This window comes from Melozone crissalis, unplaced genomic scaffold (genome assembly GCF_028551555.1).
Source record: "Melozone crissalis strain CALT ecotype California unplaced genomic scaffold, PUWL_Pcris_2 ptg000068l_1, whole genome shotgun sequence".
NCBI classification, from domain to species: Eukaryota; Metazoa; Chordata; class Aves; order Passeriformes; family Passerellidae; genus Melozone; species Melozone crissalis.
The window spans coordinates 7,628,412-7,653,100 of record NW_026535846.1 but is presented as its reverse complement, the minus strand read 5'-3'; the positions used below and the strand labels follow the sequence as shown (position 1 = coordinate 7,653,100).

The 24,689-nt window shown below is 49.3% G+C and overlaps 2 protein-coding genes across 13 annotated transcripts in view; one reads left to right on the top strand and one right to left on the bottom strand.

Annotated features, from left to right (window-relative positions):
• The window catches only part of ZMYM3 (zinc finger MYM-type containing 3), a 32,293-nt gene extending 24,238 nt beyond the window's left edge, over positions 1 to 8,055 (bottom strand). For 2 of the 7 annotated variants that reach the window (XM_054289866.1, XM_054289864.1), the window contains exon 1: positions 7,161 to 7,437. The gene's annotated coding sequence lies outside the window, so the exon portion shown is untranslated. Of the gene's footprint in view, positions 1 to 7,113; positions 7,134 to 7,160; positions 7,438 to 7,761; positions 7,837 to 8,035 lie in introns of those variants that run through there. The other 5 variants (XM_054289869.1, XM_054289868.1, XM_054289865.1 and 2 more) reach the window with 5 other exon arrangements.
• Positions 7,704 to 22,678, top strand: NONO (non-POU domain containing octamer binding). 6 transcript variants are annotated; one of them, XM_054289876.1, is made up of 11 exons: positions 7,704 to 7,839; positions 9,353 to 9,521; positions 12,068 to 12,288; positions 13,265 to 13,566; positions 15,586 to 15,681; positions 16,547 to 16,743; positions 17,481 to 17,565; positions 18,607 to 18,709; positions 20,049 to 20,091; positions 20,410 to 20,519; positions 21,664 to 22,678. In XM_054289876.1, the coding sequence occupies exons 2-11, from the start codon at positions 9,362 to 9,364 to the stop codon at positions 21,799 to 21,801; spliced, it is 1,455 nt and encodes a 484-aa protein (XP_054145851.1). In that variant the 5' UTR covers positions 7,704 to 7,839; positions 9,353 to 9,361; the 3' UTR covers positions 21,802 to 22,678. The 6 variants fall into 6 exon arrangements, with proteins under 6 accessions (XP_054145851.1, XP_054145852.1, XP_054145847.1 ...); XM_054289877.1 differs by having other exon boundaries at positions 7,705 to 7,839; positions 9,353 to 9,476; XM_054289872.1 differs by lacking the exon at positions 7,704 to 7,839 and adding an exon at positions 9,024 to 9,189.
• The last annotated feature ends 2,011 nt before the right edge of the window (positions 22,679 to 24,689 follow it).

The following is a 24,689-nucleotide window of genomic DNA, read 5'->3' as shown; positions in this document are numbered from 1 at the left end:
TTGGTAGAAACAGACCCTGGAAACATTTGGAGCATAAGAAATCCATTTGGGCATTCCCTCCTAGAGCATAATGCAAGCAACCATCTACAAACTTGTCCTGTAACTCATGTTACAAGCGGACCAAAGGCATCTGGGTTAACAGTGTACACCTTAACCCTGCTTTCAAACTTCGGGTGACAAAATGCAAGACAAAACTCTGACTTAATGGTAACATTCTTGACCAACAGAAAAGTCTGAAAGAGAAGAAGCATTCTGCAGATTAAGGCAACTCCAAAGTATCAGGATGTGGCTGGAACAGACCTCTCTGCAGAGGCAAGGCTGCAGTAAGAGCACTGACTCACTCACATGCTCTGTTTGGAAGCACAGCCCTCAGTGCTCCAGGCCCTGTCCCCTCTCATCAGCTCTGTCTGAATCCTCCCAGCAGAACAGCTCACACATTCTGGAGAAGGAACTCAAACTTCTTAGGATGTGCAAAGCTAAGGACTGCTGCAGTCAGGCCAATGAAAGGGCCATGTGCTCGAATATGCAGATCCTATTCACACCAAGAATGGATACCTGGGGAGAGAGTGTAAGAAACACAACTAACAGGATGTTCCTCTTCAGCACATCCCCCAGTCAAGGACTCAGCTGCTGAAGAATCTCACTTGGCTTGAGCTGCACTGACAATGTCCCTGTTAAGAGTCTGTACTGGGCAAATCCTCTGTGAATCTGCCTAATCCCCCTTTGAACCAATTTACACTTTGGACTTCCTAAAATTCCAGTGGGTTTTAAGTCCTGCAGTTTAACATTCAGTTTTTAAAAGTATTTTCCTTTTGTTTATATTCAACCTGGTGCAGCAGAGCTCTGAGGTGATACAGGGCAGATGAATTCCAACTCTTGATATATTTAAAAGAATCTGGAAAAGCTGATGGAGTTAAGAGTTGAGGCTGGACCCAAGGTGATGCTGGCAGTGTGAGTGGGAAAGCACAGAATGTCCCTGACAATGAATTCTTTATAGTGGCTTTCAACTACCAGCTGATAAGAATGAGGAAGGAGGCTCTCAAAATAGGAAAGAATGGTATTTTCCAGTTCTGTGGGTTGCTCTGAAATCAAACTCACCCTGAAGAAATTAGAGCTGCTCTGCTGCAGCAAGGTAAGAAGCTCTACTTCTGTCTGCCCCAGGCAGACAGATTTGTCTGGGCCTTCTGTTGAGCTTCACAGTGAGTTAAGCTGCAAACAGAGCGTGCTCTTTATCTCTGGGAAAGTCTTTTCTCACTTTCCACAACAGAAACAGAATAGCTTATTGTTTCTGGCAGGTGCTGAAATGATCCACCACAAGTCATCACCTCTCTTATTCCAGTACCAGCTAATGCACAGCTCAGTCACTGGGGTTTGGTCACTGGTTTGCTCAAAATCTTCTTCTTTTGCAGCCACATAACTGGCAGCAAGGAGAGTACAGTGCAACAAACCAAGAGGAGGCAGTGTGCTGAAATCCTGCACCTAGCAGCACATAGAACTGCTCCATCTGGGAACTTCTCACCTAGGAGTAAGTATTACTCCCTGGAGTATCCAGTAAGAGATAGATGCTTGGGAAGTTGAAGGAGCAAAGTCCCCTGCACAGCAGCCTGCAGCAAAATGCTTCTCAGGCAGCAAGAATCATTTCCAAAGGAGTGATGGGACAGCTGGGGTCCTCCCCAGGAGTGCAGGCCTGGCACAGAACACGACAGTGACGGCCAAACCCACCTGTGACCACCAGACCTGCCAAAGAGGGGCACGTGGCATCTTCTCTCAGGTCTGGAAGCTCAAAGTGCAACATCTCTGCCAGGACACTTAAGCACATCCCAGGGACTACCTGGGACTTTATCTAGCTTATTAAAGACATCAGTGGTGCTGTAACTCAGGTAACCATTAGCAGGGGAATATGTGGCCTACCTACAGAAATGAGGATCTACCATCAAACATTTAATTAAAAACAGACAGCAAAAAAAAAATGCTGCTGTTACTCTCTCCTGATGAAGAGAACATCTCAGAAGTCTTTACAGCCCACAAAAAATCCCACAGCCATGCAGTTACTGCTGTCCTCTAGCAAAGGAAAATGAACTGCTTGAGTTGCTGTCCTGGACTTCTGTTCATGGATGTGTATTCGGATTTTCAATACTTTTGAAGGCTGAAGGCTTACCTTTTTCACTATTAGAGATAATTTGAAATATGAAAATAATTAACTAGTAACTACAAAAGACACTTAAATGAACATTTCAGCCACCTCCCATCTACAAGGTCTGTAAGATCTAAGCAAATCTCTGGAAGAAGCTTCTATTTTTTTGTGCCAAATTTTTGAACCAACAGCAACACTCCACCTAGTATTTCTCAACAAAAATAGTGTCAATACACAGTTCAATGAATAAAACATTAAGAAAGTAATATCATGTCCTACCAGCATGGTTTTAGTCAACATATCTTCATCAATAGTATTATACTTTGAGTGGTGAGTACAGCAGAAGCCAACTTCACTGCTGTGACTTATCTGAGTTTATCTGGACAGCTGACAGCATTCTAAATTCAAGCACTGCAAACCTTTATAACATATTGGCTAACTCACTTCAACACAAATGAATTTACAAACAATCACCAGTTAATTAAGCACACTACTGTGGACCATGTTCCAGTCCAGTCAAAATTCTCCAGAAAGGAGCAGAAAGTTTTTTGTTACTTACTTGTGTTTGTGGAGAGGCAGCTCTCTGAGCTGCAAACTAAAGAGCACAAAGCCCCCTTGGTGACATTCAGTACAGTGCTACTTGCACACAGAGCCACCTTAGACCATCACTGTCTCATTCTTGGCGACTGTCTACAATTGATCACAGTCATTGGAAGAGCTGAGATGTTTCAAATTAAAAATAAAAATCTGACACAGTAACACAAGAATCCCACTGCTTTATTAATCAGCCATGGTTTAAAGCACCCTCCAGTGCTAAACCTGTTTTGCTCCCTGAAAAGAAACAGGGAGATGTGACCCATCTCAAAAAAGTCCCAAAGTAAGAAGATCTACAGCAGACAGCTCCTTGGAGATTCAGAGATGCACTCAAGGATGCAAAAAGCTGGAAATCAAAGCCCAGAAACACGTGATTAAAGAACTGACCATGGGATCTGTAAACCCTCTGTGACTTGGAGGCTTTACATGCAGTGACTCACTCCAAGTCAGCCACAGCTCCTGCAGATGCCACTGGTCAAGTCCTTGTGCCTTTCAGGGAGGGTTTGGCAAACACTGTCCCAACTCCAAATGTATGATTGGCTCCCAGCAGTGCAAAGGGCAGCAGCTTTCACCACATCCCCTCCAGGCCAGTCTCCAGTGTGACTGGGACTCTCCACACAACAGTAACTGGCACACAGGGAAAAAAGGGCCTTTCCAGAATTTCACCAGCAGCACTGAGACTCCAGCAATTGTTTTTTGTTAATCCCAAAGCCAGGAAAGCAGATCACCACTAGATTTTCCTACAGCAGGAGCCCCAGCTCAGGGCTGCAGGCCTCAAATGAAGTATCACAGCCACCCTGAAGCCAGAAAATCCTCCAGCACTGAGCAGCTGGTGCTGCAACACACAGCCATGGGTCTCCTGTAAATTCCTCAAAGGCAGGAACGACCAAACTGGATTTTGAGTTTGCATTCCAGAAACTTCACCTCAGCTTCAACAAAGTGCAAGAAGGACAAATTTCAGAAATCTCACAGAATTGCCTGGTTTACCAGGAGACTCCCTGCAACATTTCAAATACAACTGACAACATTCCTCAATCTCAGCATTATCTAATGCTAACCATAGCAGTAAATGCTAGAACAGGCAACAGGAGCCTCCTCATCCATCCAGAATGCCATCCTGGCAGCAGTTTGAAATGCCTTGGATCCCCTCACACCTCCTAAGACCAGGATCTCCCAAAGCACTGAGTGTCAAGGCTTTGCAACAGAGAAAAGAGTAACAAATCCAAGTACACCCTCAGCAGCAATGCTGTATGGAGAGCAACTCAGCTTCAAGAACCAACTCCACTCAGCCATCAAGTCCAAGAGAAAGTTCTCCTGGTGTTTGTACAGCCAAAATAGTGTTAAATGCAGGGGAAAGGGGTGAGTGGGTAAAAAAGCTTTGGAAGTACTAGCAGAAGCTCAACAAAAAAGGCTTGGAGGTACAGCATGCTTGAGCAGTGTGTCCAAACTGCCTTAATGATATCAAGACAATTATTTAAAAAAAAATAGGAGACCTGGAAATGGTAAAAACTAGATGGTCATCAGGTCTGTCTACCTGTTGCCCAAATGCTGCAGGAGGGCATCAGAGTACCTGACAAAGTGTTCTGGCACATCCCACAAGCAGCTGGAGAGGACAGCTGCAGGGACAGCAGGTGACTCTCCAGAGGAGTGCTGCAGCCTGGGACAGGCCACAGACTGCCTGGAGGCCCTCAAAACACAACTGGACAAAGCCCTGAACAACAAGGCCTCAAGTCAGCTTTGCTGTGAGCAGATCAGAAGGACCAGACACTTCTAGAGATCCTTTACAACTCAAATCTGTCTGTAGTTCTCTGAATAAACCTTACTGCCCAGGAAAAGAGAGAAAACAAAAGGGCAGAGTCTCTGAGAGGATGTATCTTTGAAGGCAAAACATGAAATTTTCCTTGAGGCCCTGCAGAGTCAAAATACTGGAAACACAGTGAGAGCTGTCGCCTCTGCCTCACTAACAGTCCCAGATCCCTCTGCAAGGTGCTGGAAAGGGATCTCAGTGCTGGGAGGCCTCAGCTCCCATGCAGCTCTTCAGAGTGGCCCTGGTAAGGCTGTGCTGAGCAGAGCAATATCTCACCCCATCTGGGGACCAACACTCACCCCTTGGGCTGCCCAGGGCTGGGCCAGCAGAGCAGGCTCACAGCAAGGGGAGAGGAGACAGCACCAGAGCCCATGGCCAGCAGGGCTGGTGAGGATGGTCTCAGACACTGCCATTCCCTGACCTGTACCATCAGCAGAGAGGGAAGTTAATAAAACCCTACTGAGACTAAAATTCAATCAAACCCTTAGCACTGCCTTTGCTAAAGTAACAAATGCGTTGTCACAGCTGTAGCCTATTCCATGCTTCCATTGGATGGCTTTGACCACAACCCTTCTGCAGCAAGGCTTCTGCCAGCACATCTGTACATCCCAGCATCGCTGACCACAACACATCCACAGAGATACCATACAAGGGGCTTTGCCCCCAAAGTGAGGCCATGGGCACAGCCTGGGCCCTTCCTCTGGCTGCCACAGATGTGGGAGAATCTGGTGTTACTCACTGTCATCCTCCAAAGCAAGGGCACTCACAGGGAGAGGGATGTGAGCAGGTGCAGAGAGAAAAAGAGGTTGTGCAAATATGCACTATGGAGCTGTGAGGCTCAGGTTAGTCATTACAGCTCTGCAGGCTGTGGATATTCCTTTCATAAGGTTGAGCTCACAATAACAACAGGGCTATGCTCTTATCACCAGCTTTGATCCCAGGCTAGGCAGGGTTAGGTGAGAAAATGCAGATTAAAAGTTTTCTTGGGGATTGCAGCTGCAATGAAAAGGAAAGAAGCTACAGCCTAGAACAAAAGCCATACCTGGAAGCACAGCAGGAGCAGAGGAGAGCACAAATGAAGCAGCTCTCATGCTCATCAAAAGAGACTCCAGGAACCATCCCTCAGCACTCAGTTGAAAATCCTACCCCCCACCATCACCTGACACGTCCAGCACTGCCTCTGCCCACACAGCATTTCTGATGCCAGGGCCTTTTCCCATGCTGGGCACACAGCACAGCCAGCTCCCGGCCTCGCCAGGCCTGCCTCCACCTCTACCAACCACACAGGAGGTGCTTGATGCTCCCCAGGGCACCTTGCTGGCCACAGCCACCCTGCCCGCATGGGGAGGCTTCAGCAGAGCCCAGGGCAGCTCCAGCCCCTGGGGCCAGATCCTCGAGAGCAGCACAGGGTGCCCAGGGACACACACCCAGGGCCACACAGCCCCTCCAAGCCTTGAGGAGGCTGCAGACTCCCCCACACACAGGGAAGGCTGTCAGAGAGGTTATCCAGTTCACAGAGCAGCAGCTGTGAACCCCACAGACTTTGCTCCTGCGTGTGGTGACAGCACCATAAAGGCAGAGCCCCTGGGGACACGGGGAGAGCCGAGTGCCAGGGCAGAGCTGTGGGGCAGAGGCTGCCAGGGCTGTTTGCTGTCCCTGCTCAGCACAGCCCCTCAGCAAGGACAGGCCCCGCTGGGCTGAGCGCTCAGGGCCTGCGGGAGCCATGAACCCTGGGCCCAGCCTGTCCCCCATAAGGGCTGCCCCCCACACCTCCCCGTGCCAGCCCACACCGGGGATGGGCCAGGCTGGGGCTCCCCATCCACCGCAGGGGTACCCAGAGACCGCCTCCCACAACAGGGGCAGGGATCTCGCTGGGGTCTCCATGGAAGCAGGCTGGGAATCAGGGGCAGGCTGGTGGGTTCCCCAGCCACAGCGGGGGCACCCAGGGCCCAGATCCCTCCTCAAAAGGCAAAAGGGTGGCACGATCCCCCCACTGCAGGGGGCACGGGGTGAGCTTTGCACCAGGTCGGGGATGGGGCGCACATGGGGGCTCCCCATCCATTCCGGGGGACTCCAGAGACCACCCCGCTCCAGAGCGAGGGCCCACGGGGGTCTCCATGGAACCGAGGCGAGAATGGGGGCCAGGCAAGTGCATTCCCCAGCAATACCGGGAGGGGTGCAGAGACCACCGCCTCCCCCGCACTGCAGAGCAATTCGCATTGGGTTCTCCATTGGACCGGAGCTTGCAAGGGGTGGGGGTCAGGCTAGGGCTCCCCATCCATCCCGAGGGAGTCCACAGCCCAGATCCCCCATAAGGGGCGAGGGTCGCACAGCGCCCCCCCCTCCGGGACCCGCCGCAGGGCGCCCCCAAGCGGCGGCCCCGGGGAGGGGGCGAGCGGCGCCGGCCACGCCCCCTCGAGGGGCGCCGGCCACGCCCCCTCCCGCAAGGCGCGCACACCCCCCCCCCCCCCATCCCCAGGGGGCTCACCCACCCCCCCACTCTGGTACCCGCGCCGCACGCGCCCGCCCCGCCCCCTCTTCGCGGGGCCCCAAGACCGGCCCGTGGCCCCATCCGCACCTCCCGGGACACCGCCGGGGCACGCCCGCGGCCGCCACCGCTCGTACCTGGCTCTCCCGGTGCTGCGCCGCCCGCTCTACCCAGAACCCGGATTCGGGTCGCGGCCCCTTTAAATGGAGGCGCCGCTCGGAGCCCTCAACGCGCTGCCAGCCGACGGGGGGGCGGCGGCGGCGCCCTATTGGCTGTGCGGAGCGAGGGACGCGCTCTCATAGGCCGCGGTGGGGCCTGGGCTCGCGAGACTCGCTCACGAGCGGCTGCCGCGGAAACGCGGAGCGGAGCCCCGAGCTCGGGATCGGCGCGACAGCCCGGATCGCCACGGGCGGCTGGAAAACCTGGGGCGGATCCACCTGGCGGAGCGGGTCCCGGCGGGCGGGCAGCACGGAGCCGGGCGCGGGCAACAGCCGCGGTCTGGCGGGGCACGGCGGGGTGCGGGGGGGGAGCACGATGGGAGGCGCGGGCCAGAACGGGGCGCCCCGGTTCCCGCCGGTGCCCACGCGGCCACCTGCAAAGCGCGGAGCGGATCGCACGGAATGGGCTCGCCACCCCGCTCCCCGCCCCCCCCTTAACCCTCTCGCTGCCGCCTCTCCCGGCCCCAGCCCCGCTGTCGTCCCGGGGGGTCCGGTCCGGCCGCACCGCCACGGCCTCTACCTGCACGCGGGGGGACCCACCCGGCCGAGCCCGGGCGCCGCCACCGCCTCCCCGAAGCTGGAGCGTCTCCCCGGGGCGGTGAGTGACAGCGCGGTCGGGCGGGGCTTCCGCGGGGGCCAGGGACGCGGCACCGCCCCCGGGTGGGACCGCCCGGGCCGGCGCCCCCCATTCCCGGCACCGCCTCCCCCCGGGATCCCCCTCCCGTGCCCGGGCTGCGCTCCCGCACCACCGCGCAGAGCCCGGCGTGCCCTTCCACAGCCATGACAGCTCCCACCTGGCCTCGCCGCCCGCGGCTCCCCCTTCCCGCCTCCATCCGTGCCCCCCGCGCTGCTCTCCCCCACCGGGCTTGCCCCCCCCCCCCCGGAGGTCCCCTGCCGGTAGGACCGGGCCCCCTCCGGCTCAGCGGGGCAGCATCCAGCTCACGGCCGCCCCGCTCCACCGGGGGGCTCTCCCATCGCTCCCGCCCCCAGAAGCCTGCGGTTTCCCGGCCTGCGGGCACACGGGGGTGCCGGGGCTGAGCGTGGGCTGGGAGCCGGGGGCACAGCCGGGAGCGGGCGGCGGAGCTGCGGGAAAGCCGCGGGCGCTCCGCGAGGGCTGTGAGCCGCCCGGGGGTCCCGTGCCCGGGAGCGGGCTGGCCGCGGGCGCGCGGCACCTGCGCCGGTGAGGCGGCGGGGTTTATTGCAAGGCGGTGAAGTGAAACCCGCCCGAGGCACGACACGACTGCGCTCCCAGGGCGCCCGGTGCGCTCCCAGGGGCAGAAGCCGCCTTCCTCCGCACAGCGGGGCAGCGACGGGAACGGGCTCCGGGCGACGAGGGGCAGCCCGCGGCTGGAGGCGGCAAGGACCGGGCACGGGGATGGAGAACACCTAGAGGAGAGCGGATCGGCGCAGGCCGGCTCGCCGGGCTCCGGTGCTCACTGGCCGGGGTGGAGAAGCCAAGCCCGGACCCGCCCCGGTGCCGTCGGGGGGCGCGGCGGGGCGGCACGCGCTCGGCGCCGCCGCTGGCCCTTTAAAAGCGCGCGGCCCCCGCGCGCCCGCACCGCGCCTGCGCGCCGCGCGCGGGGCGGCTCGCGGCGCTCCCTTTGTCCCCCGCTCGCCTCTCACCCAAGCTTGATGCCCGCCGCCGTGATTGGCAGCGCGCGCTGCCGCTCCCTTGACCAATGGGGTCCGCGCACGGCCAGCTAGTCCCGCCCCGCTACGGCGGCCGCTGTGAGTGACGGCGGGCTTGGCCAGTTAGCGGCGCGGCGGCGGGCGCCAGGTGGCCAATAGGAGCTCAGGGAGAGGGGCGCCGTGTTAGGCTGCGCGAGTTCCGGCCGCGCGCTCTCCTCTCAGGGCCGCCGCGGTCCCGGTGCCCGTGTCCGTCCCGGTGTCCGTGGCCGGGGCCGGTGCCCGTCCCGGTGTCCGTGTCCCTGTCCGGTGTTGCCGCCAGGTGAGCTCGCGGGGGCGGTAGGGTCGCGGCTCGGCCCCGCTCCGTCGCCGCCGGGGCCCGGCGCGGCCTGCGCGGCCCGCCCCGCCCCTGCACGCGGGGCCGGCGGGAGCCAGCCGGGACCGAGCTCCGGGCCGCCTCCCGACCGTGCGCGTGTTGCTTTTAGGTGGGGAAGATGCAGGGCAACAAGGGCTTCAACATGGAGAAGCAGAACCACGCTCCGCGCAAGCAGCACCAGCAGCACCCGCCGCCGTCCATCCCCGCGAACGGGCAGCAGGCCAACAGCCAGAGTGAGTCCCGGGCCCGCCGCGGGGGCCCGCCCGGCCCCGCTCTGGGTAGGCGCTGAGCGACCGCTTCGGTGCAGCGGGAAACCTCGGGTTAGCTGCGGCCCTCGGGCGTGCAACAGGTCTCGGCAGGAACAAAAGGAACCCGGTTTTCCGAGTTTAAACAATAAATTCTTAGGTTCCCAAGGAGGCTGCAGCACCTCCTGCTAAATCAGTTTTTTCCCCTTGTTGGAAGCTGCGGTTTTAATCGCGCCTGGGTTGTATTTGTGCGTTTTCTTTTGGTTTTCTTATGTCCGCTCGTGGGTACGCGCGAGTCCTGTGGCGTTTGTTCGTAAGTTTTGTGTGTTCGTGAGTTTCTTGCGTTCCCAAAACCAGGGCAGGCGATATAGAGGTTCTGTCTTTGTCTGAAAATCCCAGGGAAAGATCGCTCACAGTTTGAAAGTCAGTGCGTTCTTGACAGTGTGTCTGTAAGCGTCGCGAATATAACGAGCTCTGTCTTTCATTGTCTGGTTCCTGTTTTTTCCCCGGGCATAACAGATGGCTTCTCAATACAGGTTTTCTTAGGAAGCTAGAAACTTAAGAAGCTTGATTGCTAGAGCAATTACTAGATTATACAGAAGTAAGAATCGGTGAAGATTATGTTGTAGTGAGAACGTTGTTGCAGCGATCTGCAGGCGCCTCTTCAGACTGATTTTTCTTTGTTTATAACGAGGAACCGGGAGATGCCCTGCTTTACTCAGTGTTTAATGCCATTTGACATTGCCGAAGCCGTTCTGCTCCAGCGGGTGTCCGGGTTTTCCTGGTCGGTGTGGAGTGTGCTCCGGAGCGGGAACAGAACGCGTTAATGGCTTCAGGGGTCTGAACCGATCTGACCTGATGGTTTAGAAGTGGCGAGACATCTCCGTTAGCATTTTTGGGGAGGGAGAGAGTGCTTTAGTTTTATTAGATGTGGATTTTATTAGTTTTTTTTAAAGTTTGGACACTTTGGCTGTTCAAAACAAAAATGTGTGGAATCACCTGTGTGCTTTGTGTGATTCCTCAGAGTGGGGGTTTTTTTGTGTCAAGGATACCGGGCTGGTAAAAATCCGACATGTTTTTGTTAAGTGGCAGAGTTGAACAGGCTCTTTATCAGTTCCCAGACAGTAACAGAGCAGAGTGGCAGAGCAGCCGGTTCCAGTCAGGTTGAAAACAATAACAGTGCAGCTGTACTGTGGAATTCCCTGGGGAATCAGCTTGGAGTGAGTGAGTGTGTCTCACTCCTTTGCATGGATCTCCTGAGGCAGAACAGAGGTACTCTGTGTACCCCTGAGTGTAACTCTGTGCAAGCACCTCGTGTTGTATCCACAGCCCTTCAAATTCATCCCCAAATACTCATGGAAATGCTGTGAACAAGGCAAAACATTTCACTCCTGCACCTTTGCTGTGTGAAGTAGATAACTTACTCCTACTGCTCTTCTCTGGGCACACTCAGTCTGGTTATTTAGTGTTGGCCATGGAGGTGTGCTTACTCCTATCAAAGATTTGTCCTTGCATTGTCTTTTCATGGAGAATCTTTCTCATTTATTGCCCTGTTTTGTAACTGCAATCAAGCCATTGATGTTCACAGTTTATTTCATATGTGTGACCGTGACTTGTGTCCTCCCCTGCAAAGCAAAGGAGTTGCTTTCTGTGCCCTGTAGTCCTGTGTGGTTAAGTTCCATGTGTGTTTAAGAAAATGGGGCACAGGGTGATAAAGTGATGCTAAATCCACCCCAGTGTCTGGCACAAACAAAACTTTCAGGCTCATGCTGGACTCTTGCTGAATTAAGGGTTAAAGATTGTATATGCCTGTGGGGATTTGAGAATGTTACTGTTTGTGTTTATTTCTGTTGGACAGCTCAGAAAATATTTTAACCTTGGACTTGATCTCAGAGGTCTTTTCCGACTTGAAAAATCCCTTCTAGCAGAACTTACTGAATAGGGATTTTTTTCTTGTAATTAATCTTGTAATTTTTCTGAGGGCTCATTTATATGGCAGGGTTTTTTTAAAATTTTGGGTTGGTGTTTTCCCCCACTATTTTAATTATTCCAGCCTTCTCTTCAGCTTGGAAACCCATACTCTGGAACCCATCTCACAGAATGACAGCTATCTTAAATGTTAACTGTTTGAACAAAATTTCCTCTTATTTTCATGTTTTTCGAGATATCTGGAGTTGGTTTTCTGTGTTTTTGAGTAAAAATCTGTTTTCTGGCTAAACTGTGGCTTTTCTATAATTATTTGTGTTGTAATAGCAAAATCCTGTGTTGTGACTGCAGTTGTTTTTTTTGTGGGCCAGTTACCTTGACCAGATCTCAAAAAGTTGGAGTGAAATATTTGATGTTATTTCAAGCTGCAGTGTGTTGTTTCCTCCAATTCACTGGTGTTAATGAGCACTGAGGTTCAGTTTTCTTTAAAAAAGCTATGGGGCCATTCTGAAATAAAACATCAAACTCCCTTTTTGCTGGAGAGATGGCTGGAGAGGTTTAAGACCAAAGTGAAGGGATGTGTTACCTGTATTATCCTGTGTCTCTGTGGTCACTGTGATGAAACCTAATAAAATTTATCCCCCCAACTGTAGAGCAGCTGTGTACCTTATTCCCCTCAGATGAAGGCCTGACCATTGACCTGAAGAATTTCCGGAAACCCGGTGAAAAGACCTTCACCCAAAGGAGCCGCCTCTTTGTGGGGAATCTGCCCCCTGATATTACAGAGGAAGAGATGAGAAAGTTGTTTGAGAAGTATGGCAAGGCAGGGGAAGTCTTCATACACAAGGACAAAGGCTTTGGTTTTATCAGGCTGGTGAGTGACTTGGCACTTCGGGGAGTTCTGTGGTGATGGCTCTCAATGGAGCACTGTTGCTAATTGAAAGTTGTGGATGTTCTGATGTCTTGCTGATTACACCTGCTGATGATCTCAGTAACCTCGAATATGGGATTAGCTTCCAAGTGGTTGGTCTAGAGCTTGCTTTTAAGAGAGATGTGAATTTAAACAGCTTGTGGCAGGAGTTATGAGAGATCTGATAAATTTATTCTGAAATCAGCTGGTAGAAAGCAGAAAAAAACTCACATGAATGTGATGCTATTATAGCCAAAGTGAACTTTTCTATTTCTGGAATATGGAATTCCAATGGGCATAGTTTGTCATGCAGCATTTCTGGCATGATTAATTCTCTTGGGCTAGGGGATCTCTAGATGATCACGTTGAAGTGTGTCTGAAAGGGAAGTAGCTGCCACCATAGAGTGGTTCTTAGATTTCTGTGGCTCATGCACCACCTTTGTGAAAGCCCTGAGGTGAGTGGATGAGGTTTCCACAGCCATATCTGGGCCACTTTTATGTAGTGCAGGGGCTTGGTAGTTACTTAAGTGAGTGGAAAGGTGTGAAAGTGGTATAGAAGGTCCTTCATAGATTGTCATACTGTCAGCATTTCCTTATCAGACTTGGTTAACAGATGAATCTTAGTTGTTTTTTTAAAATGAATTTGTTTTTTTTTAAAAAAGGTGCTTTGTAGCCTTAATATAATTATGTGTCATAATGAAAATGTCATTGTTTGCTTAGTTCATACTTAGCTGTTGGACTAAACTTAGATATTTGTTATATATTTCTCACCTTCCCCACCCCCAAACCCTGGCTGTTCAGTCATTCATGATAAGGAATAGCTGTGCCTTTTGGCACGAGGATCATTTATTTCTCTCAGAAGCACTTGCTATGGAGAAATAAGCTTGTGTTTAGTCCTGTGCCTTTCTGGGAGCTTTCATGCAGGCTGTTTTATCTGCAGGAAACTCGCACCCTGGCAGAGATTGCCAAGGTGGAGCTGGACAACATGCCTCTGCGTGGGAAGCAGCTCCGCGTGCGCTTTGCCTGCCACAGCGCCTCGCTGACGGTCAGGAACCTGCCTCAGTTTGTGTCCAACGAGCTCCTGGAGGAAGCCTTCTCAGTGTTTGGCCAGGTGGAAAGGGCTGTGGTTATTGTGGATGACAGAGGACGATCCTCTGGGAAAGGCATTGTGGAGTTCTCAGGGAAGCCTGCTGCTAGGAAGGCGCTGGATAGATGTAGTGATGGATCTTTCCTGCTGACTACGTAAGTGTGCCTGGGGAGGGGTGCTCTGCATGGCTGGTGAGCCCTGACTGTGGCCTCACAGTGGGACAGGTGGGGCATGAGGTGGTGGGGGATTGGCCTGGGGAGAATTTTATTTAGCTTTGTTCCAACAAGAGACAGTCTGTGCTGAAGCTCAGCTCTGAAAGCTTTCTTCTGGGAAGCTGCTAGTGGGGTGAGTGCATAAAACTTCCCAATAAACTTTTTCTCTATAAAACAACCTTAGGGCAATTAAAGCAGCCTTTAAGAACAGAGCCTGTTTCAGAGACCATCCATATAACTTGTTTGGAAACAAAGTGTAAGTGTTTTAATTCTACACTTTGGGTCACTAAACGGGAGAGTCTTCTCCACAGGGTGGAATGCCACTTGTGGACATGGGATCTGTTGGAGAGGCTGCTCACATAAATTGGATTGTGTGGAGTTTTCACCATTATAAACTGCTTTCCCTGTACTTGAATGTAATAAGGGAGAAAATCATGTTCTCATAATTATATGAAGTAGCTCAAGCAAATGACCAATTCCAGTTGCATTCCACAAAGCATCTTGTTGCTCTGTTAAGAGGGAGCCATTTCTTATCTCTTAGAAAAAAATTACTCTCTTGTATTATGCTCCTAGAATTTGTGACTAGAACACTTTCTGAAATTGAGCTATATTGCTCATTTTTGAAGCAATTTTTAAAAGTTTTGTGCTTCTCACCTCCTGTGGATCTGCAGTGGCACAGCTATACACAAGCACATTCAATTTCAAAAAGCAGGTTTTGTTTATTTCTTTTTTAATACCTGTTTTTCTCCCTGATGCTTCTTGAGCATAACCAGCATAGTGAGTAGTGCTCTACAGGAGGATTATGGTTAGGGAGCTTTTGCTGGTTCAGAAGTCTATACCTGAAAGAACAATGAAAACAGATTTTTAAAAGTGATTTTTAAAAGTGATTTTTAAAACTAATCACTGTCAATGCATAGTTAAAGTTAACATTCCCTCTCTTTATAGCTATCAGTACATTGGGTTTTGGTATCTAAGACTACAAATAATTCTGTTGTTCTTTTCTAGTTATGGTTTGGTTTTGATTAAACTTGTTCTGGTTTGTCCTAGTTCAAGACAGGAAAGCTAGATGAACTGTTTGAAATCTGTTCATGTTAGAAAATAAGATTATTAATAATGGAATATGTCACATCAAAGTGCAAAGCTGTATTATGGATCTTCAGCTGAGGAAATGGATTTTAGCCCTCCATATCCTGCCTTCCTGCTGGAGCCTGGGTACCCATTGCCAACTTGGCACCACAGGATCATCTGTCTTCATTTCCCCAGCCCTGGCACATGGCACTGAGAGCTCATGGGAAGCTGGGGTGCTGCTTTGTGCTGAGGATGAGCAGTGTCAGTGCTGTGCTGGAGAGCTGATTCAGAGGCCAGGTCAATACTTTGTTCTGCATGCAGAAGCCAGGGAGAGAGGAGCACACGTCTGCAGTGTCTGCTCTGAAGTGCACCAGTGGATTCCCTGGGGGGTGGAAATTCAGACAAGGGCCCAGTGGGCCTTCCTAGAGCAATGTTGCCAAGCAACAGTAGCACATGGTGGCCTCACCAGCACAGGATGACTGGATGGTACAGCCTGCAGCCTCCAGTGAGGAGTGTGTGGTGACTCTTTGCTTTAGATAGCCATAAAAAGGCACAGATGGCTTGTGCCACTCTAGAGACAAGACTTCATGCTGAGTAGATCCTGCTGGAGTGTGTCAGGATTCCAGTTAAGCTGTTAATTTGAAGCAAGTAACTACAAATATTATTCTTCCAGCACAATTTTGATTTGGATTAAACAAGGATTTTGATTGACAGTTACACTCCTGTTGTAGAAAAAAAGAAAGAGTTCAAAGTGATTCCTGGTTTCGCTTTGGTTGAGATCCCCAGCTGCCCTGAGTTTCTTTGAGCAGTGCTAAAAGCAATATAAGTTGTGCTTTCCACAACTGCAAGCTTGTTCTTCAGTTTTCGTGAAAACATCTCACTTTTTCTTTACAGATTCCCTCGCCCTGTCACTGTGGAGCCCATGGATCAGTATGATGATGAGGAGGGTCTACCAGAGAAACTAGTCATCAAAAACCAGCAGTATCACAAGTATGTGCCTGGCATGCAGCAGGAGAGTGCCTGTGGGCCAGTGTCTGTCTTAGAGGGGTGGCTCACCAGTGCTCATCAGGTCCTGCTTTTTTTTCCTTAAGTGTGACCTGGCTTAAGAAGGAGAATTGCATTCACTCTTCTCTTGCCATGATTGGCTGAAAGAAAACAGTGATTTTGAATCCACACTGCTGGATAAGACTGGCTGCCTTCACATATTTTCTATAAGTCCATTTCAGTTGTTGGAATAAAAAATTAGGTCAATTTAATATAACACAGATACATGAGATTCCCTGGGAAGTATTACAGAAAGCCTTTGTAGGAAACACTTGAATTCACAATAGAAATTTGGGGAATTATATGAGTGGCATTAGGAGGTTGTAGAGCTATCCAGGTATAAGACCAGAGTTTTAGAGGGCTCCCCAGTATAGGTGGGAATCCTGAGCAGTTGGCACTGGCAAACCATATGAGCTCATGAATTTTTCAAGTAAGGAAGATGAGGGCTTCAGGAGGCAGAATTAGGAATAGTCCTGTTCTACAGGTTCAGAGTGAAAATAACACACACACTTGGGCAGTGTTTGTTTCTGGAGTGCATCTGTCCATAAGATGTGCAGCAGGAGCAAAGGCTGTTGCTTTCAAGGGGATTTCTAAATCTCTTTACCCAGAATCTCTTATGAAAGCAGTGTCATTGCTTGTTATGGAGGAGGACAGCTTCCATGCAGGAATAAGATGATGCCTGAGGAGCAAACAAACTGGTGTCTCAGGCACAGTTAACTGGGGTCTGCTATTGCATTTAACACACAAATGGAGCTTTCTTGCTTCCTCCTTGCTCTCCTGAAGCATTCACTAGCTGTTCATTGTCTGCCAGGGAGCGTGAGCAGCCTCCTCGGTTTGCACAGCCCGGCAGCTTTGAGTATGAATACGCCATGCGTTGGAAGGCTTTGATAGAGATGGAGAAGCAGCAGCAGGAACAAGTAGATCGCAACATCAAGGAAGCTCGAGAGAAGCTGGAGATGGAGATGGAAGCAGCTCGCCACGAGCACCAAGTGATGCTCATGCGACAAGGTACCAGCCAGATGGGTAAATCCAGGGTGGCAGCAGGGCCCTGTGCTGTCCTGGAGTGGGTGGCTCAATAGACTGGCTAGAGACCACTCAAGGGGAGCTGTGGTGCAAATCAATGGAATCGTAGCATTGTTTAGGTGGAAAAGATCAGCAAGTCCAACCATTAACCTCCTTTCAGGTACTTGTAGAGCAGTAAAGTCTCCTCAAGTCTTTTCTCCAGGCTGAGCCCCTTTCCCAGCTCCCTCAGCTGCTCCCCATCAGAATTGTGTTCCAAACCCTTCCCCAGCTCCGTTCCCTTCTCTGGACACGCTCCAGCCCCTCAGTGTCTGTTTTGTTGTGAGGGGCCCAGAGCTGCACACAGGATTTGAGGAGTGGTCTCAGCAGTGCCTCACTCAGGGGACAGTCACTGTCCTGGTCCTGCTGGCCCCACCATGACTGGGACAGGCCAGGTGCCCTTGGCCTCTTGCCCACCTGGGCACACCTGGCTCCTGTTGAGCTGCTGGTGAGCAGCACCCCCAGGGCCTTTCCCACCAGGCCCTTTCCAGCCCCTCTGCCCAGCCTGGAGCTGCAGGGCTTGGTGTGACCCAGGACAGGACCTGGCACTGAATCTTGTTAGACCTAACATGGGGACATGCTACTGTATTGGTAAAGCCTTCTATGTTAGAGTTCTACTTCAGGAATTCCTAAGAGGTGGCATGGGAGATGAGTCTGATTGTGTTTTTTACTGTTGTCTTACACAGATTTAATGAGGCGCCAGGAGGAGCTGAGGAGAATGGAGGAATTGCATAACCAAGAAGTACAAAAACGTAAACAGTTGGAGCTCAGGTAAGGGGGCAGGTTGTGAAATGCTGTGAATCCAGAGCAGAATAAAACACCTCTTCACTGTGCCTAGTTGTTCATTGTGACAATTTAATTACTACCTCAAGTGTGCCTGTACTTAGGGCTTTTTTTGTTCATAGGGAAGAGTGTACATTTGGTTTAAGATGGAAGAGTTAGGAGTTTCTTCCATTGATTAGTATGTACTTCTTCACATTTCTGTGTCTCAGTTAAGTTCCTTTAAATGAGGCAGGTAGAAAAATCAGAATCTCTGCTGTGATTTAGTGGCTTCAGTGCTGTAGATTGGGAAATCCCATTCCAGCATCTCTGTTTTCATTTGAGGGTAACTTGGTCTCAGAGATTTCTCTCTGGATTGTAGCTCTTCCTTGTCTTGCAGTTGTTTTGAGAAGCTCCAGAAAGATTACCAGACTATTTGTAATAGAAGGGGCTGGAGAGCTGTCAGGCTTGATGCATGATATTGCATGTAGGCTGCATGCACTTGGCAGCTGCTGTGTACATAGGAAAATACTTCTAAAATCATGGGTTCAGCTGTAAATCTATCAGTGCCAAGCCCACCAAGTCCCTAAGCACCACATCTAAACATCCTTTAAATCACCCTAGGGATGGTGACTCCACCACCTCCTGGGCAGCCTGTGCCAATGCTTTGTAACCGTTTTGAAGAAATTTTCCTGATGTCAAATCTGAATTTTCCCTGGTGTGACTTGAGGCCATTTCCTCTTGTCCTGTCACTTGTTAGCTGGGAGAAGAGACTGACTCCCACCTGGCTCCACCCTCCTGTCAGGCATGTGTAGAGGGTGGTGGTGTCCCCCTTGAGCCTCCTTTTCTCCAGGCTGAGCCCCTCCAGCTCCTTCAGCTGCTCCTCATGAGACACATGCACACAAGTGTTTTTTTTTTTTTTTTCAAATGAGCTCTCAAAACTGAAAGTTTGAACTGTGAAGCTTCCAAGGAAGATCCATGAGGCAGCCCTGCAGCCCAGTGATGCAGGTGGTTGGTGTTTGTTGTGCTGAGCATCTTGGGCTTTGTTTGCAGGCAAGAGGAGGAGCGCAGGCGCCGTGAGGAGGAGATGAGAAGGCAGCAGGAGGAGATGATGAGACGCCAGCAGGAAGGCTTCAAAGGCAATTTTGCTGATGCGGTATGAGTGCTTCTACATTTCCATTACATCTCTGCACTCACTGTAGATTTTTCCCTTCCACAACACAGCTTTCTGTGAATTTTCAGCTTGGTTGGAGGACTGTACATCAGTAGTGCAGTCTACCCTAAATTATTGACTCCCTCCAATCTTAATACAGTTTAGCCTGGAAACTGTAAATCTCCCGGTTCTGTTCCACTGCTCTTCACGTAGGGCCCTTTGTAGCTGTCTTACTGTTCAGAGAAATGTGTGCTGACTAATTCTATTCTAACAGCAACACACACTGTCCTGAAGCACTGCAGCAGAAGGCTGTTATGATTATATGACTGGCAATATCCCTAGCTTGCAGTCTTTCTTAGTCATAATAAAATGATCCCAACTGAGGGCATTGCTGCAGGCATGGTATATGCTTGTACTTAAAAGTCAGTTGGTCAAGTATTTTTTTGTAGTGTAACCTGGTGATAACCTGCCTTTTAATAACAGTATCTCTAGTTCTATAGAGAAATGCCTTACAATTTGTTTCCAGTCCCAGGCAGTTTCTGTTGTGGAGGCAGCTGTAGGGCTGTTCAGGTGGTGTAATGGCTTTGATGCAGCTGGGGGTAAGTGTTCAATGCTTACTAGTGAACTTGGCCCCTAGGCAAAATAGGTAAATGTGTGTCAAACCAAAGGACCAAGAGCATAGCTGAGCCAAAAGCTGGAATATTCTCTTTGTGCAGCAGATATCCTGATTCCTACAAATAATACTGCCTTCATGTGATGGATAATGGCACTGAAACTACAGATGAAATTAAAGTTGTTTTCACTTACCACTGTTAAAAAAAGTAATGCCCTCACTGAAGTGCTCCTGATTTTGCAGTGAGAAAAATCTGTGATAGGTGTTTCTGATGCTTGATTAATAAAAGAGAAATTGAGCTCACTAAATGGTATTTTAATGCAAGTGACCCAGTACTGTGTCTTTATGTAAGCTTGCATTCCTTTCAACAGGAAAAGCTTCTTAGCTGTGCTGAGAGAGTAGCAAAACTAATTCTGTCTAATGTGTTACTACTGCTCAGCACATCTTCTTTCCATCAAGATGTCTTTGTTAAAGTCTGCATGTGCAGCTTTGCTGCTGGATGTTTTATTATAATTTTGAAGAACTACCTTTTATAATGAGATATTTAAAATAAAACCTATTCATTCAGCAGTTGTCATGTGAAGGTTGCTCCTGCCTTTCTTTGACATTTACCCTGGGAATTACTTTTCTATACATTATTCAGTAGTATATCCTCAGAACTCTTTGAATTTGTAAAATTACATTTTTAAAAGCCTGAGTATCAGTTGAGATGAGTGTCTGTCTTTCCAGAGGGAGCCACCAGACATGCGAATGGGACAGATGGGTATGGGAGGTAAGAGTATTCTTTGTTCTGTGCATGTTCATTTCCTTCAAAATCTACCCCCTTTTTTTAGTGATCTCATTTTATTGGCTTCTTATTTAGAAACTCAGTCAAAGTAATCTCCCAGGCTAGTAAGAGGAAGTATTCATGTGACAGGAAACACAACATGCTGTAAAGCAAGATCAACTGATTGTGACCTGATAGTGCAAAGCTGGTTAATAGACTGGACTCTGTCCCTGCATGGAGCAATGATTTGTGGCTCTGGGGTGATGAGCAGACCCCAGTCACTGTGTGTGTGTGCCAGGACTATTCCTCAGTTTTCTTTTCCAGGTACCATTGGCATGAACAATAGAGGAGCTATGGGTGGTACCAATGTCCCAGCTCCTGCACCTCCTGCTGCTGGTCCTGGAGCTATGATCCCTGATGGAGCCATGGGAATGGTAGTGTATCTCCATCTGCTTTTTGTGCACACCTCTAAAATGCAGATTATATTGTTTCCAGTATTAAGCATTAGCTGCTGAAGTTGAGGCTTATTTATCTACTCAGACCTGTTGCTTCACTCCTGCTAAGTTAATCTTGCCTTGGTACTAGCTGATAATTTTCAGGAGATTGAGCCAAGTGTAATAATGGCTTCATTTACTTCCAAGAGAGCTAGTGCTAAAATGCTTGTTAGAAAGCTCTTAGGAGTAATATATGGTTGTTTTTAAATGACCTAGTGGGAAGCACTCTGTGAAATTGAGAGGTTTTTGAGAGTAGATTCTTGTAGGCATAAAGCCAAGCTTTCAGGAGTGTTCTGTTCATCACCAGTTCCATAACCAGAAAAGGGTTATCTCCTGTTCTCATATGCCAGAATGAGTTCAGCCAATTTGCTTAGGAGGTCAAAAGCAAAGAATCAGTGGTGTTCATGCTTATTTGTTTGATTTTTTTTAAAATTTTTTTGTATTAGATTTAGTTTTAAACTTTACTGCAGGGTTTTGCAATAGACCCTGACTTTTGTGGCATTTGTTATCCATCTCTGTCACACAGGATTGGCCCTTCCACAGTGTCAGGATTTCCAGTCCCAGCAGAAACAGCAGCAGTCATAGTAAAGTTTGTCCTGAAAGTTCATCTTCCTTCAGTGGTTTTTGTGAACTGGTCCAATGAATGTTTTTTCTGCAAATATTCCTACTCAGACTGCTTGCTTTGTTTTGACTATGACACAAATTTTTTTTTTCCATAAAGAACAGTTTTATTTGTCTAAAAACCACCTAAGTGGTAGGGACAGCAAAGCAGCTGAGGTTCAGGGAATGTGCACCACACAAGGAAATTAAGGGGGAAGGTGAAGCCAGGAGTGGAAAGGAGAGGTGAGTTCAGATGGCTCAGCTGCTGCACACAGTCCCAGTGTGCCTGACTGCAGGTTGTGTGGGGAAAGGAGCCTTGTTCTACAAAGGTTTGGGATGTGGGGATGTTTTTGGTGGGGTGAATGTTTGCAGTGAGGTCAGCTGGAATTGTGGAATATTGGTAGAATTGCGATCAATTCAAACTGCTTTTAACTGCCCTTTGTTCTTCCTTGTTTTTCTTCCTGCATCTTCTGCACGTTCCCAGACCCCACCACCGCCTCCAGACCGCTTTGGCCAGGGTGGAGCTATGGAGGGCCTCGGGGCCATGGGAGGGAACCCGCCCGCCTTCAACCGGGGAAACCCGGGCGGGGATTTCGGCCCCAACAAGCGCCGCCGATACTGAGCAGGGTTCAGCCATCCCCTGGACACGCCCCAAAGGAGGAAATCTCGGCAGGCCACACACAGGGTTCAACCTGGGGGGGAGGGGGGACGTTTTAAAGATAGTTAATTAGGGCCTGGTTTGGTAAAGCCACTCTTAAGACAAGGGGAGTGCAGTCTGACTGGTAAAGGTTTTGGAAAATTTCATGTGGTGCATTCCTAATTTCAAAGTGAAAAATGAATTCTGGGAGGCTGCCCTGGTTCAGTAACAGTAAAATCTTGCAAGGACCCTAATGCCTTGACCATTCCAGGTTTCCTGTTTGCAGCTGAAATCATGAGGCTAAATTGGATAAAATTTCAGTATGTCTTGGCATTTTTTTAGTGTAGTGTACCTTGCTTAAGAGTACGGGGGGTCTCTGGAGAACTAGGGCAGCATTTGGGTACTTTGCAGCTCCCATGATTTTGTAAATTTATATAGCTCCAAATGATCTGTCATGTAATGAATTGGAGAAGGTTTTGTTTGTTTCTTTTTCTTTTTTTTTCCCCCCCTCCTAACTTGTTAGTTACTCTTTTTACCTGGACCATTTGTTTCGTTGAAGTAGTTGACAGTCGTGCAGCCTGAAGGGCTGGGAGATTCTTGTTTTGATGGATTTTTTTGATAACGTGTTGTATCTCTTTATTTTTACTGGTAGTAAAGTACAATCTATTGGATAAAGATACTGTATCTCATGCTGAAGATTTAACTGAAACAAATGTTTGTATAATCCTAACCTTGCCTGTCTTTTGTGTAGAAGTACTACAAGATTTTTCATTTAGTGTAAACTGTTTGAACACAAACTGTAATTGTCCCACTAAAAAGTTTGAGTTTGTCTGAGGAATGTTACAGGAATGCATTATTAAAGTGGATTTTAAGCCTTTTTTATCTGGTGTCTTGTTTCTTCTTTTTTTTTGTACTAATGTCTACATGTGAATTGAATTGAATGAAACTTCAGATTATGGTGTGAAAGTTGTTCTTGCATAGCCCTGTAAAGAGGGTGTTCAACCCCTGAGGATTTTCTAATAGTTTTCCTTCTCACAGAACAAGTTTTATTTGTGGGTTGGAATGTGACCTTCAACTTCAGCGGGTCAGAATGCGGAAAGGGAGCTGCTGACATACCTGGGATGTGTCTGCTGTGGTTGAAGGCTTGTCTGTGTGTCCTGGAGCTCAATTCCTTTCTCAGGTGCAGAGTGCAGAGTTGTCTGTCTGTGCTCTGTGCTGCAGTTGCCTCTGGCTGGGACTTTCCAGAACTCCTGTGCTGGGGTGGGAAGGAGAGGACTCACTTTTGGCAAGGGTGATGCTTTATCTGGGGCAATACTTGGGGGAATCTGAAGGGACAGGAGCCTTCTGTGGCTTATGCTCTCACATTGGGTCTCTGGAGTTGAGACTGCAAAGGGGAAGCTTAGAAATTAATTTAGGTGGGAAAGGGAGGAGGGAGGAAGTGTTTCAGCCTGAAAGCATAAGAAAGTGCCTTGAAAAATTGTGAAATCATGAGGAAGATAAAAACATTTTGAGATGGCTAATCTTGCCACAGCAAGAACCTTAAATTAGAGTTTGGTCCTGTAGATACTCTTTAAATGCAGGGGAAGATGAAATAATCACTCTGGAGCCTTAATTAGTTTACTCCTGACTTTGAATGGGTTTTAGTTAACCTGGAATGGGATGATAAGATGTATGGAAGAGAGGCTGCAGCCAATGCTCTTTGTTTCTTTTTCTTAATTTGTTCTCCACATTTGAAAGCATCAGCAGCTGGTTTGCTGAGATGATATGGTATCTAATGGTGGTTATTAGCTTGATTGTGAAGCATGAAGAGTTTGGTGATGTTTTTCATCTGGCTTATTTGCTAGAACAGCTCACTGTTGCAAAATCTCAAGTGAGAATGCTAATTAGCTTTTCTGTTGCTGTGTGGAAGATGGAGCAGTTCTTGTACCCTGTCTGTAATGAGGCTGGCAGACATTCACTAGTGCCATGGCTGTTGGGTAACTGCAGTGTTTAATTCTCAAGTGTGAAATATGAGGAGAAGAAACTATGAAGTTGCATCCAGGTATCTGCATTACCTCCTTCACCTGCCAGTTGCTCAGTTGCTGTGTGTTACTTGGGCAGCCCAAGGAGGAATTGCTGTCCTAGTGGAACAGCAGAGCTCAGATGTTCAGCATCACTCTGCTGCTGAACAGTCCTGAGCAAGTGTAAGGTAAGGATGGTCTGGGTACTGCCTTTCCCTGGGAGAAAAGGGTGTTTGAAATCATTTAGCACTACTCAAAGCCCATCTAACAAGATTCCAGATTTCCAAATTAAAGATCCAGTGGCAGCAATGAAAGAAAACAAAATTCTGGTATGGATCCTATAGGTAACTATTCTTAATTTGCTTTAAAGGAGGAGACTGAAAACTGTAGCTGAGTAAGGAAATGGTAAAGCAAACCTTCACTAAGATTTTCAGAGTTGTGTCAGGGACAGGCTGGCTGCAGTGCAGAAGCATTTACAGCTGGGCACAGGAGCTGCCTCCCTCCAGAGCAGTTCCTTGCCCTGCTGAAGCCCTTTGGCTTTGGTGTTGGTGCTTGCACTGCCTGTTTGAGGTAAGGAGTGCATCTCCTGAGGCTGGGCTGTTCACAGCCCTGCTGTGCTGAGGCTCAGCCCTGTGCAGGAGGGAATGCTTCCCTCTGCATCCCTTTCCAGAGTGCTGGCTATTATGTAATTGCACGCTGATTAAATGTTTTTACTCTTCTGAGGATAAACCCTTGCCTTTTGCTGTCAAATTTGATCAGCTGGTTTAAAATCCAGTATCAGTTTGTTTCACACCAAGGACTGATGAGCAATTTGGTTTCACCACTTTCCTCTTAACTTTAAACCCCCATCATTTGTGGACTTCAGAAGTTACA